Below are 17,644 nucleotides of genomic sequence, written 5' to 3' on the forward strand. Positions count from 1 at the left end.
TCTCATACTTGATTTCTGTTAATCACAACGATCTCTGGATTGAACAGCTCTTTTTGTGCATGATGTTTTAACAAAACATGCCCTAAACTTCTGAATTTTGCCATTCTGCAGTATTTGGAATGTCACCAGACATCCCCTTGCTGCATCAATGGCATTTCAGAAATGGAAAGTGCACAGGACACATTCTGGAAGCTTCACACGCATGTGCAGGCCTGTGCCCTGAGGGAATTTCTGAGCCTCAAGAACATACAAGAGCTACATCCAGATCCTTGTTAGCTAACTCAGCACTGTGGTGTAGCACAGAGGGGACAATGGCAGCAGAACCACGGGCACTACTGGCACTGATGCATGTGCCAGTGCAGCTGGGGAAAAGCCAGATTTGTCTGGCAGAAGTACAGAACAGACTGAGGCAGCGTGTCCTGTTTCATGACTGAGACACATCTGCCATACAAATTTGATACTAATACCAACACTGTTTCACTGAGGCATTTCAAACGCGGCTGCTGAGAATCCCTGAGATGATGCAGATAAACAGTTCTGTCTAATTAGTCTGCAGGAGAACTCTGATGTGAAATCCTCTAGTCCAAATAGCTTCACCCCTCCTGCAGAAAGCAGGATCACCAGCCATGGTTACAGGGGTAGCAGCTGTAGCACACAGTTGGCACAGTGGATGTGCCACTAAATAAGTACTTCTTGCCTACCCCAGGTCAAGTTCATTGATATGGTAGGACAAGAAGCTCATCCACCCTTGAAGTGCAAGAAAAGGTTACTCTGTTGGGAACCATTTTATTCCTCTTCTGTCTGTCACATATCTGAGATGAATCAGTGTGTGCTGTATGCTGCCGATGCACTTCAAGCCTCAAAGCATTTCCATCATCTTGGCCTCTTAGAAAAACATGCATTTCTGAGTTCCAGGAGTATCTCTGTAGCAGCTCAGTTGGCTTGTAAACCATAGTCCCCAAAATGGCAGCATGGGATGTCTGTCTTTGGAAGCATCTGGATCTGCCTTTGAGGAAAACCCACCACAGGATCCTTCGGACAGCCCTCTAAGAAGGGCAGTTTTGTCTCCTGAGCTGTAACTGTATCCAGTGTGGATTCCTGTAACCAAGACTGAGTGAGAAATTGCTGAATCCCTAGGAATCATCTTCTGCCTCTCATACCCTGCTGAAGGGCCAGAAGGGCCTTTGGCTTTGTCTGTGTATTATCTCCAGATGTGGTCATTAAGACAGGCTGGTCCAAGGCAGGTGAGCTTTGTGATAAACCAGAGCACACTGGTGTGAGGGGAGCAGCCACTCTTACAGATGTGGCTGTTCACACACGTTAAGGTTTCCCAATTGCCTTTTGCTGGGTTTCTTCAGTTTCTGAAATGCTGGTGGCTGGCGGGGCTGCTCTGATCCAGGCTGGCACAGAATGCAGAGCACAAGGGCTGGACTGTGCAGTGTCGTTTGAGAGGGAGCTGCTGTGGCCTCAGTCAATGGGGTGAGGTTTAACATCTTGCCTGTACATTGCAGATGCAGCAGAAGGAGACACTCCAGAAGCCCACAAAGGACCGGCAGTTTACAGTCCTTCTCGATACAGCTACCAGGTAAATGCTTTTATATCTTATCTGCCAATTCTGAAATAAAGCTTTTATAAGGAGGGAAACAGTGCTTAGCTGCCACTGTTCACAGTGCTGCACTAAGCATCTTAGGAGGAGAAGCAGGTAGGAAACAAGGAAGTCAGCCTGACATGCTTTTTCCTTTTTCCCGCATGCCTTGTTCAGCTGCTGCAGTCTGACAGTCCCCAGGCAGAATCACAGACCCTGCTCCAGCAGAGCTCCTCCCCATACAGAGGGCACCTCGCGCCGTCTCCTGGATACAGCTACCGAGCAGCAGCACAGAGGACAGGACACAGCCTGTCCCATGGTTCCTCGGAAACATCCCTCTCCTCCACCTCATTTTCCAGCCCTGCCCACTCGGTCTCCACAGACTCCTCTGCCCTGTTTGCAGGGAATTCGGGGTATTTCACCAGCCAGCAGCACTCTGGCAGCGTCAGCAGCAGCCTCCTGAGGAAGAGCTGCCCTGCGGCTGCCAGCCCGGCACAGCAGACAGCTGTGGACTCAATCTCCTCGGAGTCGGGCTCCCAGCCCTGCACAGGCGTGTCAGGCTCTTCCTCCGCTCCCCAAAGTGCTCGGTCACTACAGTCAGACTTGCGGACTATCAGCCTGCCGAACTCTGGGCAGTCTGTTCTCTACCAGGGCTCCCGGGGCGCAGTGATTTCTAATGCACAACACTATCCACATCGTGGGGGAAGCAGTGTCCATCAGTACAGACTGCAGCAGCTTCAAGGTTCTGGAGTAAAGACTCAAACAGGACTTTCCTAGGGCTGCCTGGACTTCAGGAGGACAAAACTGCCCATAGCTTCTTCCAGTCACCTCTGGAAGTGGCTCCTGGGCCGGTATTGGGAGTTTGCACCTGATGCTGGGGTGCCAGGGGTCAGAGGCTGAGGTCGAAAATGCACGGGTGAGATTTGTGAGCAGTATTGGCCTCTGGCCTGGTAGGAGAACACAGATTTCTCTGAGGCAGAGACTGTAGCAAAGCAGTTCCCTAACATGTGGGTACATTGCAAAAACAAAAAGAAACAAACAACAAAAAAAAAGGAAAAAAAAAAAAAAAAAAAAGAAAAAAGAAAAAAAAAGGAGGAAAAAAGCGCAAATGGTTCAAGTGCAATGACTGTGGCACAGCCTCTGTCTCTAGTCCGTGCCCATGGCCACAGTCACACATGCAGCACGGACACAGTTATGAATTCAAAAGCAGTTTAAAGGAAATGTTGGGGGAAGTTAACTCCAATCTCTTTATAGGTCAGGTTCTCAGTGCGCTCTGGGGAGGGCTTTAATCCGTTACGATCATTCCAGTCACAAGCAGACAAGCACACACGGCTGCCTTTGGGCCTGGGTCACCACTGCCGCTGTTGGAGCTTTTTCCAGAACAGAGTCTCCGTGAATGCAAACAGCACGGGAGGGGTTTGGAGCGTGTGCCTGTGGCTGCAGAGGATCTGGGGTGCGCTGCCATGTGCTGCTTCATTGCAGGTCTGTTGTGAAAGTGTTTCTAAGGTCGCTTAAGGAATCTGTGAACAGGAGCACGGCTGGGGCCGTGCTGCCACGTGCTGCCGCGCCGGGGGCTCTCTGGCTGCTGGTGCGCAACACACAGGGGATGGCCAGGGCCTGATCGGTCAAGTGATGCTGCGGCACACGGGGGGGCTGCAGGCAGAGGAGCAGGAGGGCTGCAAGGGGCAGTGGTGTGGTGGTGGGTGGGCACCCGGTCTGTGCCGAGCCAGAGGCTCTCCAGGCAGTGCCATGTGGGGTCTTTCTCAGCCACTGTCACCTGCCGAGCATGGCAGGAGAGCCAGCCCAGACACAGTGCGCTGTGTGTTCAATTCCATACGATTGCCAGCTTCTTTCTCACTTGTTTACTGTAATATCGGGCGTGTTTTTATTTATCTAATTTTATATTCAGTTATAACCATAGTAGGTTAGCTAATATATGACAGGTGTCATCCCTGGTGCTGCAGTGGAACTTCTCCTTTCTCTTGGATAACATAATGCTGTGAGTCTGTCTCCCCTCTCCTTGCAGATGCACAGTCTTCTTCCTCTTTTTTTAGGACTGTTACAGATTTCTCTAATTCACAATTGAAATCAGGTGTTTGTTCAGCCTAGGGGAGACTTTTAAAATATTGAAACAAAGAGTAACTTTCTCACACTGTCTGGCTGTGAGCGTGTTGGGATGGAACTTGTCACCCCGCAGTTGGGTGTCTGTATACTGTATAAAATAGGTGTAAACTTCACTTGGCTTAGCCCTGGAGGTGCAGCCTCCCCTTTCGTGCTCTGAGCAGCACGGGGCAGGCGGGCTCTGCCCTGCCAGGTGGCGGGAGGGGGCCGGGGGGCCCTGCCCAGAGGCTCCAGCACCTTTGGGCACAACAGGGGGGCAGGAGGGAGGGACCCTGGAAAGCTCTAGGAAAGGTGGGGGCTGTAGCTTCTTACTCTAGTGGAGTTTTTACACCATGCTGTAACATTTGAACTTTCACAAGAGATGTAATAATTTTGATAATAAAAATACTTAACTTGAAAACTAGTATTGTGGAATTTCTTACCACCTCGAGCGCTGGTGCCCAGGACATAAGGAGAGGGGGTGAGGGCCAAATCCTTGCAGGAGCAGCCTTGCAGATCTGCCTTTTGCCAGGTGAAGCTGGGAGCTGCTGTGGGAGCTTGTGTTCCTGAGGAAATTGCCTGAGCTTCTGGCTGGGGTTGTGAAATTTTTCATTCTGCTGCTGCTGTTCTTCTTGCTCAAGTTCATCTGGGGAGGAGATGGATGTGGAGGATGTCCCCTGCACCTGCTTTAAAACCTGTTTTCTGGTGTGCCAGAACCTGGGATCTAGGGTTTTCGTACTGCTTGCCTTTTCCTTAGGAAGCCTGACATGGGCTGAGCCTGGTGTGGGGATGCCAGGTGCGTCTGCAAGTGCTGGTTTGAGGTGCCCATGGCTTCTGGTCTTCAACCGCCCTCACTGTGAGAACCCCTGACACTGTGGGACAGCATCTGTCATGGTTCATTCTGTCCCTTTGCATCCCCACAAAGAGTGGCTCCATCTCCACTGCCCCTTCTGCTCCACTGCTCCTTCCCTGAAAGCAACTGTGGGTAGCAGCAACCCGGCTCTTCTCAGCCTCTTCTGCCATCTGCAGGGCTCACCTGGGCTGTGAGCGTGCCCCACACCAGGGGAGCAGACTTGGCCAAAGCTCTCTGCAAGTCCCAGAGCTCCCCATGCTGCCCTCAGACACTGGAATGCTCTCCCCACTCCCCTGCTAGAGCATGCCACTAAACTAACCAGCCATGTAGTTTTTTCCATCAAGACACTGGAATTTGATGAATTTCAGGAGGTTCCTGTCAGTCTTGTTGTTAGTGAGTTGACAGACCACTTGTGCAGTGTGGACAGGCAGAAGGGGCGGGTTCAAAGGCTCCTAGGGATAGATAGGATCCCTGCCCCACCCCCTGCTTTGCCGTGTAGTAGGACAGACCCTTTCCAGAGACCCTCTTTGTGTGCCAGCCCATGTGGATGGAGGCTCAGCTCCACAGGCTGCAGGGTGGGCTCTCCACCGCAGTTCAAGAAACTCACAGGGGCTTCCTTGGCCTTCTTGCAGATTACCTCCTTTGGTGATGGCCAGGAAGAACCCATCCCAACCCTCACCACAACACAGGGCTCCGTGCTGGTCTGGTTTGAATTATATTTTTCAATAAGGTTTTGTGAAACACTGTATCAAACTTTGTACTAAAATACAGATATATTACAGCTACTGTATTCCTTTCTCCACTGATTTTCTTGGTTTGTTTTTCCAATTCAGCTGGCAACAGCACTCGCAAGCTGGCAAGACCCGGGTGCTGCGGGTTCCTGTTGACCTCATTCTAGGGGGCAGCTGTCAGAGGGATGTGGGCACCGCTGGGCTCATGGCTGGCAGGGGGCACTGGCAGGAGTGCTGGCACCCACTCCATCCCGGGTGGCTTTGGCTCCCAGATGGTGTTTCAACACAGCTCCACCCCCACCGCCACCCCGCAGGGCCTCAGGGCACCACTTACCTGTTCTAGCCAGCCCCTCGTGCCTGGTGAGGTGCTGAGTCCTGCAGAGCCATTCACTGCCATCCCCCAGCAGCCTCCATGCTCCGTGGCCCCATCCCAGCACCGTGGTCCCACTCCGCTCCCTGCTCCCACTCGCCCTGCTCCCTGGCCTTGCCCAGTGCCTGGGGCCAGCCCTGCCAGGGCCCCCACAAGCCTCTGGAGGCCCTGCCCTGGGCCCTGCCAGCTGCTCGCACTGAGACACAGCCAGTGCCGAGGACTTTATTGCATTGCGAGGGCTATGGTGACCCAAACCCCTGTGGCCAGGGGAGGCCCACACACAAACGCTGGTCTGGCCGGCAGAGCCACAGCCAGGTTGCAGCCACCTGTGCCGGAGTGTCGGCTCTCAGGTGCTGTGTGTGGGCCTTGGAGGCCGCTGGACTCAGCACTGCGCTGGGCAGCGGCCACCGGCTCCCCACACGCCATCACCGCGGGCCAGCGAGCTACAGCCAGGAGGCCAGGTGGGTACAGGAGTGCTCGGGTACACCCGGCCATGCCGTGTGGCAGGGAAAGCCTTGCTGTCACCAGTGGAGATAAAGCACCGTATGGGGATGGGGAGGGAAGGCGTTTGGCAACAGCCCGCGGCCGGCTCGGGGAGGGGTCTTGGCGGGGGGAGTCGTCCTGTGCCCGCCCGGGGGTTTTGCATGTTCAGCTGCTCCCACTTACCAGGGCTTACATTCAACGGCGGCGCGAGTCGGGTGTCCCACGGCCGGCAGCAGCAAGGCCCCTGCGGTCCCCGTGCTGAGGGGAGCGAACAGCAGCCTGCGGCCCTGGCCACGCACCAGGAACCACCATGTCCTGGGCTGGACTCCCAGGGCGGGGGGAGAGGGGGCTCGAGTCACTTTACCCTGTTTAGAGAATATGAATTTACATGTAAAAGTAGGGGTTGGGCCCCATCCCGGCCACCGGGTCCCCTGGCTGTGGAGACAGGTTCACGGAGCTGTACAAAATGGGAGTGGGGAGGGGTCCGGGACCCGGAGCAGCCGGCACGGGGCGTCACTGGGTGCGCGTTCGGGTGGGAGGCAGCAGGTCAGGAGTCCTGGGGATGTAGAAATCTGTTAAAAACTCCAAGACCGTTTCTTCCTTGAAACAAAACCGCAGCTGGATTCTGTTCTTGGACAAAGCGGGTTTGAAGCATCCTCCCCCAGCGGCGGCCCGCAGGCAGCGGTGGGTACGGAGCTGGCAGGGTGCGTGGGATGGTGGTGCCGGCGTGGACATGGAGGTGGCCGTGGATGCGGCGGGCGGCTGGCGCATCCCTGGCACGGGCGCCGGGGCCCGGAGGGCGGCGCGGGACGCTGTGTGGCCGCTGGCAGCAAATGAAGGGCAGGACAGGGAGGGAGCGCCCAGGCTGCTGGCCATGGGAAGAGGGTCCTGCTGCGGATGGTCAGCCTTATATCCTCTGTGGGGAAAGCACAGCAGTTTGGGGATGGTCTTGGGCAGGTCTTACTGCACAATCGTGTTACTTGCATGTGTCAGGCATATGCCTGTCCCCATCACTGCCACCCTGTCTCTGCTGCCTCCCTGCCCCATTGCCTCCAACCCTGCTGCCTGCACAACCAGGGTCATCCCATCCCAATCCCATCCCAATCCCATCCCAATCCCATCCCATCCCCACAGACACCCAGCACAGTCGCACCCAGAGACACCACAAAGGGACAGGGGACAGGACAGTGACATTCAAGGCTTACCGCAGTGCCAACAAAGTCTGTGGAAACAGAAGAGAGAGAGGTCAGGCAGGGCAGAGGCTCAGCAGCTCCTTCCCACCCTGCCCAGCCTAGTTTGCTTGTAGGTGGCAGTTAAGTCCATGGGACCTTTGCCAGGCTGCCAAAGGGGCCAAGCCCCGCAGGCTGTTCCCACCCAGGATTCCCCCTGTAGCATGGTGCTCACCTTTGCTCTCTGTCTTGAGCTCCTCGTGCAGTAGGTCATTCTGCCGGTTGCCAAGAACAAAGGCCAGGAAGGAAAGGATAAGGGCGTTGAGGATGCCGATGATGGCCAGGATATAAGCCCAGCGTACGGAGCAGTCGCCCAGGGAGTATTTCCCTGTCTTCTCCCCGCACATGTCCCGTATGGTCTCTGCATCCCAGCCATCAGGAAAGATCATGCAGCCCAGCACCAGGCAGAGCGCTGCAAGGAGAGAAGGGGAAAGAATCAGAGACGATCGAGTGGCAATGCTTGGCACTGGGCCCCCCAGTCAAGTACATGAGTGCAGCCTGTGTCTGGCGGGGAGCCCACCTGGGCCCCGTGACAGCCAGGCAACATGGCAGGTGACAGCCACCACTGCCTCAGGAGTCCCAGGCACTGCCTTTTTGGCTGTCCCAAACCTGGCCCACACACAAATAGGGACTTCAGGCTCTTGGTTTCTACCAGCATTGGCCACAGGATCAGTGGTTGCCTACGGGCTTCCCTCATCACTGCAAGCTCCCTGCATTTGGGCAGGAGCTACCAGTGCACTGTGGGCAGAGATGCTGCCTGTGGAGAGGACTGGAATCTCCAGGAACTCCCACACCTGACCACCACACAGCCTGCAAGCACCAGTCCCAGAGGGGTCATCTTCCCAGCAGACATCCACCCAGCACACTCTATGCTGAACAAGGAGACATCAGAGAACACAGGGATGAAATGTCAAGACAAAGCCTGTGACTGTCAAGCTAAGGAGGTGACTTTTTCTGACTACAGCAAGTACAAAATCTCCTCACCCCTATCAGCTGGAAAGGCTAAAAATAGTAATGATGTTGGCTGCAGTGCCCTGCAGGTACTTTTGCCCTGAGTTAAGGAAGCACCAAGAGGCATGTGCCCACACCAGTAAGAAGTTATCTCTCCATCCCCTACAGCAAACACCCTGCAGACAGGTAGCTGGCAGTCTGGCATGAGCTTTCTGCCTGCTGGCATGTGTTTTGAACTGCTCTCCATGGGGAAGGGAAATCCCAGAAGGCAGGGAAGTGCCTGCAGGGCATCACACCAAGAGTAGGTACAGCCCTCGCATCACAAATAGCTGCACCCAGGAAAGAACAGGGACTCTGTCAGGACACTGGCACATAATGTCACGCCGCAGCTGCTGCCTGGTCTCTGACTCCTCCACCCACATAGCAAACCCCCTTGGTGAAAGTGTCTTTGTGGACAGTGGCAAGCCCTGCATGCTGATTTACTGCAATGCACAGCTCGGGTACCACCCCAGCACCTCATGGCTGCGCAGAGCCAAGCCAGCGTCTCCAGCACATCATTACCAAGACTTCCAACTGAGCACAGCCTGTCTGGGGGAGCTCCCTGCTCCCTGGGACTGGGCCAACCCAAAAAGATCCCTCTGCAAGGAAACACATCCAGCACCAATGGTAATGGTAAATGGTGAAGAGCATGGCCTGCTGCTGACCTGGGTGCCTTGGAATAGGATGGCATTAATTCAGCTGAGGGCCTGAATTAAAGGGGATCAGGTGCAGCAGACCTGTGCCAGGGACTGCTCCTGTGAAAGCAGAAATGCTAAGAGGATTTTAGGATTCTCTGAGCTCCCAGTGCAGTGCAGCTGTGAAACAAGCTAAGGTGCTCTGTGGCAATCCCCAGGAAGGGGGTGGGTTTACCCCCCATGGCACAGCTCAGGCTGGCACAACCCAGCCTGGAAACGGGCACAGTTGTAAGAGATCTGCTGAAATCACTGAGGGGGAGAAAAGGACCACAGGTATGCAGTGAGGCTGGGAGAAAGCATAGAAAGCAGAAGCTCCAGCTACCTGGGTGAGCGGCAGGCCTCAGCAACAGCCACTCTGGGCCCAAAGAACAGGGCTGTTCCCAAGGTGGTAGGCAAATATGAGTTAAAAAATCAGGTACTAATTTTACCTGCACCATCAAGGGCTTGGGCAGGCTCCCAGCCTTTGTGCACAGCCCTCAGTCAGTCCTTCACAGGAGCAGAAGAGCAGCCCCTGGGTCTGTCCTTGGACGCTGCAGGCATTGGCATGTCCTCTGCATTTCTGAGCTATTATTCAGGATCCAGGTGGGTCCATCTGCCCAGGTAACACAGAAGCCTGCCAAGAGCTCACTGCTCTGAAAACACCACAAGTGTGAGAGTCTCCCAGGACATCTGCAGGACCCAAACATGGCAGGACAGGCAGCAACACATGAGGCAGTGGATTAACATGCTGGAGAGCCACAGCACTCATGGAGGACATGAGAGATGGGGTTTAAGGCAAAAGTAAGGTGGCTCAAAAAGGTACGGGACGCACTCATGCAGTGAGTTGTCACAGGACAGTCACAGTGGACAGGCAGTGATGGCCACTGCCAGGACCCTGCCCAGCTTCAGCCTGTGTCAGCTTGTTGTGATCCCACCTGTGTCCCCGTGTGCTTCCTCTGTACTGCATCAGGGCAAAGGGAGTCTGTGCCCTGTCCCACCAAGCAGCTGCAGGATCACTGCCCAAGCACTCACAGCCCATTTGACAGAATTAATAAAAAACAAATTTACTGCCAGGCAGAGGCATGTGCCCAAGTCACCACATGTACCCAAATCCCTGTGCCTGAGGGTGACTGGCCTCTTCTCAAAAACCCCTCACTACTCCACAGCTCCCTGGGAAGTGGCTGAGGTGGTGCTGTGCTACTGAAGGCTGGTCCTTTCCTGGTGAAGAGCAGCTCAGTGCCCTCCTCTTCCCATCTGTCCTATGTGTTCCCAGAAGCAAGCTGAGTCTTCTGCTCTGTCACAAGCAATTCCCTTTTCTGCACGTCCCCAGGCCACCTGATGTCCTGGAAACACCTTCCCGTGCCTGCAGCAAGGAGTGACTTTGAAGAGCAAAGCGAGAACAAGAAGGGGATCCCCACACAGTCCACAGGCCTCAGCGCTGCCCTCTCCAACAGCTCTGAAGGATGTGGGGTCGGGGCTCTGCCTGCCTGTCCTTCTGCCCATAGCACCGTTCTGCCAGCGCCTACCTCCAAATGCCCCGACCTCTTGCAGACCTGCAAGAAGATCTTGGGTTTTGTTTAAAGCAGCCTATTTCTATGCCTTGCAACCACAAGAAAAGCACCAGTGATGACTAGTATGAAGAGCCACTATAAAAGAGGGAAAAAAAAACCTAACTCCTGTCCATTTTGCTTTTAATCCTGTTCTTCTGAGGGTGTGGTGCCAGTCCTCACTGTCAGTGGCTGGCTGGTCTGTCACACCCCACAGCTGCCATCCTTCCTGTAGCCCCTGGGTTCCATCTCCCTCTTCTAGAATTTTCCCAGTTGTAAAGAGAGTTTTGAGTGCAGGCATTTCAGTGATCACTGGGCCAGGGTGTATGCAGAGGGAAGATGATCCTGCTGGGGCTGAGGCTCTGGCCCCATAGAGCTGGCATTTCTTGGCTTGGTTTTACAGCTGGTTCATGGACTCTCACTCCTCAGTGCTCCCTTGTCAAGGTTCATTAGAAACAACATGGGCATCTCAAGGGCTTTTGATATCCTCACAAAAGAAATTAATCAAAGGGAATGCAATGTTATGACTCAGGCTGCAACACTGGAGCAAGATTTGAGCAGAAAGAGGAGGCTCCTCCTGGCAGGATAACATCTCCTGGTACAAGGTGCATTTAGCTAATTTGGACTGTCTGAGTAACCTCTATGTTTCCTGAGTATCACTGCCCCTGTCCTGAGCAGCTGTGCCTGCAGAATTTTTAAAATTACTTTTTCCGTCTAGCTTAGTCTGCAGGTATAAGTGAAAACTGTCTTTTACTGCTTCTGCCTGCCATGGGTGGAAGGAGCTCATTACATGCCCTGCAGCTAAGATGTGACCTTCCTCAGAGCATTACACTTCCACAGAACACACAAATGGGAAGATGTGGGGTAATGGGGGGAAAACCAGCAATCACTGGGTCCAAAAAGGGCTTTTTAAACCTGGCATGGGAACAGCACATCCAAAAACCCTGGGAAACATGGGTTGGGCTGTGCTGTTGGGGTCTAGAGTGGCTGCTTCTCACCAGAAAACCTCCTGAGAGCTGAGCACCAAAAGGAAAGGAAACAAACACAGTCCCCCTTCTTCCCCCTAAAAACTGAAATCCTTCAAAAATAAATCACCACTAAGGGCAGCATGCTCAGGACGGCAAGCACCGGCCATTTACACAGACACGAGCTCCCTTACGGCGTTTTGCTCCACAGGCTGTTTCTGTGCCAAAAAATCAGCAGGATTCAGAATAGAGTTATGAGTTTGTATGAATCAGAACTGACAGTTACTTTATCTGGAACAACAGTTAAGGGATGTAAGCTCCAGGACACGAAGGCTCCGAGACGCCCGGCTCAGCCCCTCCCCGCGAGTACACAGGCACATTAACAGCCACGACGGGAGAGCTGCGCTGCCGCGCAAACCCCGCGGCTGCTGCTGCTGCGGAGCACACGGCGCTGCACGGATGCAAGGGATGGGCTGCAGCCCGGCTCCTGTCCCCTTTGCAAGACCTGAGTGATAGGGGAAGAAGAGGGAAATCTTCAGGAAAGCTTTTTTGGGGGTCCAGAAGACAGTAATTCAGCAAATGCTGAGGGTTTTTGCAGTGTTGTTATTTTTGCTGCAAGGTCAGCAGGTGGAAGTGGTCCATATACGGGCAATATTTCTCCCTTTGACAGAGAAAGGGCTTGAGGACAAATTGCAGAGTCACGGGATAGTTAAGGCTGGAAGGGTACTCTGGAGATCATTTAGTCCAACCCTCTTGCCAAGGGTCATCTAGAGCCAGGTGATACAGGAACATGTCTAGATGGGGTTTGAATGACTCCGGAGACAAGAGACTCCACAACCTCCCTGGGCAGTCTCATGCTCAGCAATTGTCCCAGTTACACCCTACGCCACTTGCAGCAGTGGTATCTGCCTCATATTTTATCATTAAGAATTTCAATGAATGACTTTTATATCCATGAAAAAAATATTTTGAAACCTCAAAGTCTCTGACAGGACTTGGGTCTCCAGCAAGTCACAGTCAGGAAGATGAGCATGTCCTGATGTGGTTCAGCAGAGCCACTTATTGCTGCTGAACCAGGGAGAGTTTTGGGGCTGTAGCACTCACTCAGGCCAGATCCTGCTTTCCCTTGGGACTAAGGCCACACCATCACACAACTCCACCATGCTCAGCCCAGCAGCCGGGAACAATTCCTTCACTACTCCTCTCCACTGATACACTAAAACCATTCAATGCAAGGGGTCCCCACTCAGATGGTGGCAAACACAGCTGAGGGTGATGACGCCCTGCTCAGGGATCTGCCTCTGTTCTCAGGCCTTGGAAGGGCCCATCCAAGAGGTGAGTGTAGCTCTGAGGAGAGTCTCCCAAAGGAGGAAAGAACTCAGATGGATACATATTACCACATTCTCCATCAGGCAAGGTGGCTGGACGTGGCACAATCAATGCCAACATGCCACTGATAAGGACAAAGCCCAGCCCAAAGGTCAAGGGCACAGCCCCAGGTGGGAAGACACCCCATGTGTTGTGTATCCCTAAGGGAGGGAGTGTGAAGGTCTCACCACACTGACTGCTGGACCTGGAGCACAGGGAAACACCTTAAAATGTGGCCAGTCAGTTCCTCCATGCAAACAGGATGGTGTGCTCAGCTGGTTTCCTCTTCTGCCCCTCAACAGACTCTAAGTACAAAATCAAAGACTCTCTGGAAACAGCCCTGGGTCCACTTGGGGTAATCATCCTGATGGGAGGCACATGGATGCAGTGTCACACAGAGGTGGCTGGGCTGTCTTGCAAGGGTATTAATGCTGGGCACCAGGACAACTTTGCTCAAAGCTCTGACTTAACTCACAGGGTGACTGTGTCTTATGCTACAGCAGAGTAGTGGGGAATCAAAGGAAATCCTCAGGCTCCTGGGCAGCCTGGTGGTTATATTCCTATGCTCTGATTTCCTGTAGACAAATCCCAAGGGGAATCACCCTCACAGCCCATTTCTCTTCAAGTAAGCATCATCCCATGGAACTTTCTGAAGGTGCTCCTCCACTAATTTGGAGTATTGGGGTGGCATCAGGTGCTGTCAGTCTTACAGTTTTTGACATGCTCATGTTAAGGGCCCATCTCTGGTTTTATAACAGAAGGATTTAGCAAAATCTCCAGTTTTGCGTTACTGGGATTTTGAACAGGGCAGATGGCCACATTTCTATTTGTGATAAAGCAGAGTCTTTCCTCTTAATTAGATCCAGTTTCCTCCTAGGGGGGCAGTGGCTTTTGAGCTGGAGCTTTCTGTCAAGCTCTAATTAAACCCTGCCTTGATTGTTGTCCACTAATTAGACATTGATGATTTAAAGTTGGTTAGTTTTTTGGGTTTTTTTGAAAGAGATCCTGAATTCTCCATCCTCCCCCCCACATTCCTGCACTTGTCTTTTCTCCTCTGAAGAGCCCATCCATGCCCACAATCAGCAGCCCTTTACTCTGCACCGGCCATACCACAGGGATGGGGTGGGGACACCTCTGCCCCATCTCTCTGCCCATCACCTGCCTCACCTGGCTTTCACCAGCGAGACCAAGAGACTTTGGGCCTCACAGTTGCTTCTGCTGTAGTAGTTCAAGTCCTTCTTTAGCTAAACCCTCACTGAGTAAGGATGAATGTCCTTTCCTGTCACCCTGAAAACTCAGCTTTTGAGCTTGCTAACATAGTTTTCTAAGGACTTTCCCAGGACAGTAATTGTAAATATAGATATGTGTACATTCTTTCTGTTACACGTCTTGTGATGGGCATCTCTCATGGCCAGCGTAGTGAGAGTGTTATCCTGACCATCCAATCCCTGGCCGTGGTCAAAAGCCTATAAATCCTGGGAGGAAAAATAAACTTTCTCTTTCTTTCACCACACCTCGACCTGTGTCCGTGTGATCTATTCATCTTCAGCGGTAACACTTTCCTTCCCTACTACTCCAAGCTCTCTGCTCTGGCAGAATCCTCCAACTTCCCAGACAGGTTGAATCTCTGAAGTTTGCCATCATGATGTGCCAGAGCCTGCATCAGGCTACATCCCTGCCTAACCCGTAAGATCTGGCCTGTGATGTTCTCTCCATAGGTCATGGCAGCTCCTTCTCCATGCACAAGGTAACACATCCACCTGTGGCTGCCTCGGCTGTGCCCAGGGAAGTTCAGCCCTGCCTGATCCCTGCCAGACAAGACTCTTGCTGGACACACCACACCACCACATCTGCACCCAGGCCCTCTCTGACAGGAACATCAGCCTGTACTGTAGGACAGCAGCTCTCTCACGCTGTTTCTCTCTCAGGGCAGGGTGGAGGGCCAGTCTCTATATTAATGCTGCCTTGGACTTTCCCCAGCAGAGAAGCCATGGAGCCCTGCTGCTCTGTGAGAGCTCCAAGCCAACCTGGGCTGGCTGGGGCCAGAAAAGCCAGCCCATGGCCCCACTGAACTGAGCGCCCAGGGTTCTTGCAAGTGCAGTTGTAAGCAATATGTGTAATTACAAGGTGCAAAGTGTGACCAAGGACAAGCCCCAAGGCAAGGCGAAGGGTACCCAGAGGTGACAACATCAAAGTGCTGTCATGGCCACCCAATCCTAAGCCAGTACAGGACAGGAGGCACTAGGGAGAAGACCCAGGGCTGCCTCCAGTGCCCTCTGCCACACAGCTCCCTGTGCAGCAGTAGCAGCTGGGCACTCCAAGCCACTTGATTAAGCTGCTGACAATCAGTAGGATTTGGGCTCTGAGCTTGCTTTAAACTGATAAATCTTCAGGACAGGGAAAATTAAAGATGAGGGAATTTCCTGATAAGCCAAGGCAGCTCTAGGTCTGACTGTGGTCCTGATCTGGGTGAGGGGAGGTCAGGCTCTCCAGCCCAAGCCAGGTGCAAGAGAAAGAGCTGGGCTAGCTGAAAGGTCCTCACACAGAGAGGCTGTATCCTTCCACATTAAGGACTGGGGCCCTTCTAACAGAGGGGATGAACGGGGTCCTTTCATTAGGAATAAGAGTCACTGTAGGTCCTTCCAGTGGAAGTTTTAGGTATGCAGTAGAGGGTAAGTACTTGTCCACACCTGGTACAACTGAGCAGAAAAGGAAGCAAAGAGTCTTGCTACCAATGGAAGTTCAACATCATTCCTCAGGATCTTTGTCCCAAAAGGACAGACCCTGTGTGAGGACACCTTGGAAGTCTGAGCATAATGGGATACTTGGGATCCTTATCAATATAGGCATCAGAACCCCTTTTGGGGAAAGATTTGGGTTATTGTACAGTGTCACTTTGAGGAGTGAGTCTGTGAGGGTTTTGGGGTACATCTACAGTGGGGTTTCATTTGTGGAGGGAGCTAAGGAGAATCTATAGGCAGGGTCGCTTTTGGTGGGGGGTTAATTACTAGGCTTGAGTGGTCATGTCTGGGGAGACATCACGGTAAATGTATGGTATTCCTCTGTGTGAAGCACTGGAAAGAGGTGGGAGAGGCCTGTCCTCACAGCCCTTTCATGATGCAGGAGAAAGGGGGCCTGAGTACAATTTGTCTTTAAGGGGGAGCTGAAGGGTGCTTTTACAGGGATGGGGGATCCATCCATGGGCTTCTTCCAGTGGTGGGGTCCCTTTGGGGGCTGAGTGTTCCCCTAAAGTGAGTATCTCTTGGAGACAACCCCATGTCTCTGGGGTTGACAAGGAGACTAGTCCCTGATGTAGAGTGTGCTGGAGTGTCTGAATCCCCAGGGATTCAGGGAGCTGATCCAGTGTATCCTAGGCCAACTTGCACTTAGTCCTTGCCTCTGTGCAACAGTCCCTATTGCAGGGCATCCCAATGCTGGTCCTTGACTGGGGTGCACTGAGATACCCCAAGGCTGGTCCCTAGCTCAGGACGACCTGAAGTGCTCCAGACTATCCAGGCATCCCAGGGTCAGTGCCTGCTCTGGGGTTGCTTGAGGTGGGTCTCTGAACCAGCTCTCTCTCCAGCTGTGTCCCAGGGAGCCTCATGTTTCCCTGGTGTCAGGCCTTGCCTGGGGAATCCCAGGTTCCAGTGCCCCAAGCAGATGCCACCATTCCTAGTGCCAATGCCTGGTCTGGATGTCCCAGGAAGCCCTGGAGTGTCCAGAGGACATTTCTTAGCTGAGAAGACCCATAGCCCTACAGTGCTTGTACCTGTCCAGCTTCCTTGAGCAATCTCGATGCTCCCTATGGCCACCCTCTGCCTGGGGAGACCCAGGTGCCAGTGCCAAGAGCCAGCACCTGTTTGTGGTGCTCTGTCAGTGCCAGTGCCTGACCTGTTTGTCCTAGTAAGTCCTGGGACGTCCTAGGGCCAGCTCCTGGCTGGGATGCCCTATGAATGCACAGCACCTGTACCTAGTGCAGCTTTCCTGAGCAGCCCTTGTGCTCCTTGTGGCCAGGGCATACCAGGGAGCCCTCGGTGCCAGTGTCCCCAACTGGTGCCCATTCCTGCAGATCTGTCAGCGCTAGCACCTGGCCTGGGTGTCCCAAGAAACTGTAGGGCTGGATCCTGGCCCTGCAGTGCTTGGACTCAGCCCAGCTTCCCTGAGCAACCTTGGTGTTCACTGTAGCCAGGGATCCTACTACCACTGCCGGGGGCTCCCGGAGTGCCGCACGCTCAGCGCTGCCCACATTCTCCCCACCCGTCTCCCGCCGCCAGGCCCGGGGCAGGCCGGTGTTCCCGGTGCCGGTGGCTCCCGGTGCCGGTGTGTACCTGCCAGCAGCTGCATCCAGGCGCAGATCTTGTAGACGGTGGCGGTGTTGCAGAAGAAGAACAGGGCGAAGCAGGTGATGCAGCCCAGCGTCAGCACCATGGAGAGCAGCACGAAGAACGCGGCCGCCTGAAAGGCGCCTGAGGGGATGGTGCTGAAGTCGGTGAAGGAGCCGCGGCACGACAGCTCCCGGCCCGCCAGCCCGCTGCCCACGCAGTAGTGGAACAGCCCGAAGTACCCGGGCTTGGGCGTGTTAACGCTGTCGCCGACCCAGTAGGGCTGGATGAAGACCACCACGTTGATGATGGCGAAGCAGATGGTGAAGATGGCCCAGAGCACGCCGATGGCGCGCGAGTTCCGCACGTAGTTGTCATGGTACAGCTTGGAGGCTTCCTGCGAGGGCAGCATCCTGCCGGCCGCCGC

The 17,644-nt window shown here is 53.9% G+C and overlaps 2 protein-coding genes across 7 annotated transcripts in view; one reads left to right on the forward strand and one right to left on the reverse strand.

Moving 5' to 3' along the window:
• The window catches only part of SETD5 (SET domain containing 5), a 64,298-nt gene extending 61,657 nt beyond the window's left edge, over positions 1–2,641 (forward strand). For all 6 annotated transcript variants that reach the window (XM_033517583.1, XM_033517580.1, XM_033517581.1 and 3 more), the window contains 2 exons: positions 1,512–1,585; positions 1,763–2,641. In XM_033517583.1, coding sequence (XP_033373474.1) covers positions 1,512–1,585; positions 1,763–2,362 — 674 coding nt within the window. In that variant the 3' untranslated portion in view covers positions 2,363–2,641. The remainder of the gene's footprint in view (positions 1–1,511; positions 1,586–1,762) is intronic.
• Positions 2,642–5,240: 2,599 nt separating this feature from the next.
• On the reverse strand, positions 5,241–17,638 carry LHFPL4 (LHFPL tetraspan subfamily member 4). Its single transcript, XM_015640914.3, has 4 exons — positions 17,224–17,638; positions 7,527–7,763; positions 7,328–7,344; positions 5,241–7,038 (listed from the first exon to the last, which is right to left on the reverse strand). Exons 1-4 carry the CDS (start codon positions 17,627–17,629, stop codon positions 7,030–7,032), a joined length of 669 nt encoding a protein of 222 aa, XP_015496400.1. The 5' UTR covers positions 17,630–17,638; the 3' UTR covers positions 5,241–7,029.
• Positions 17,639–17,644: the final 6 nt, after the last annotated feature.

The sequence above is a fragment of the Parus major genome, chromosome 12, assembly GCF_001522545.3.
Source record: "Parus major isolate Abel chromosome 12, Parus_major1.1, whole genome shotgun sequence".
NCBI lineage: Eukaryota > Metazoa > Chordata > Aves > Passeriformes > Paridae > Parus > Parus major.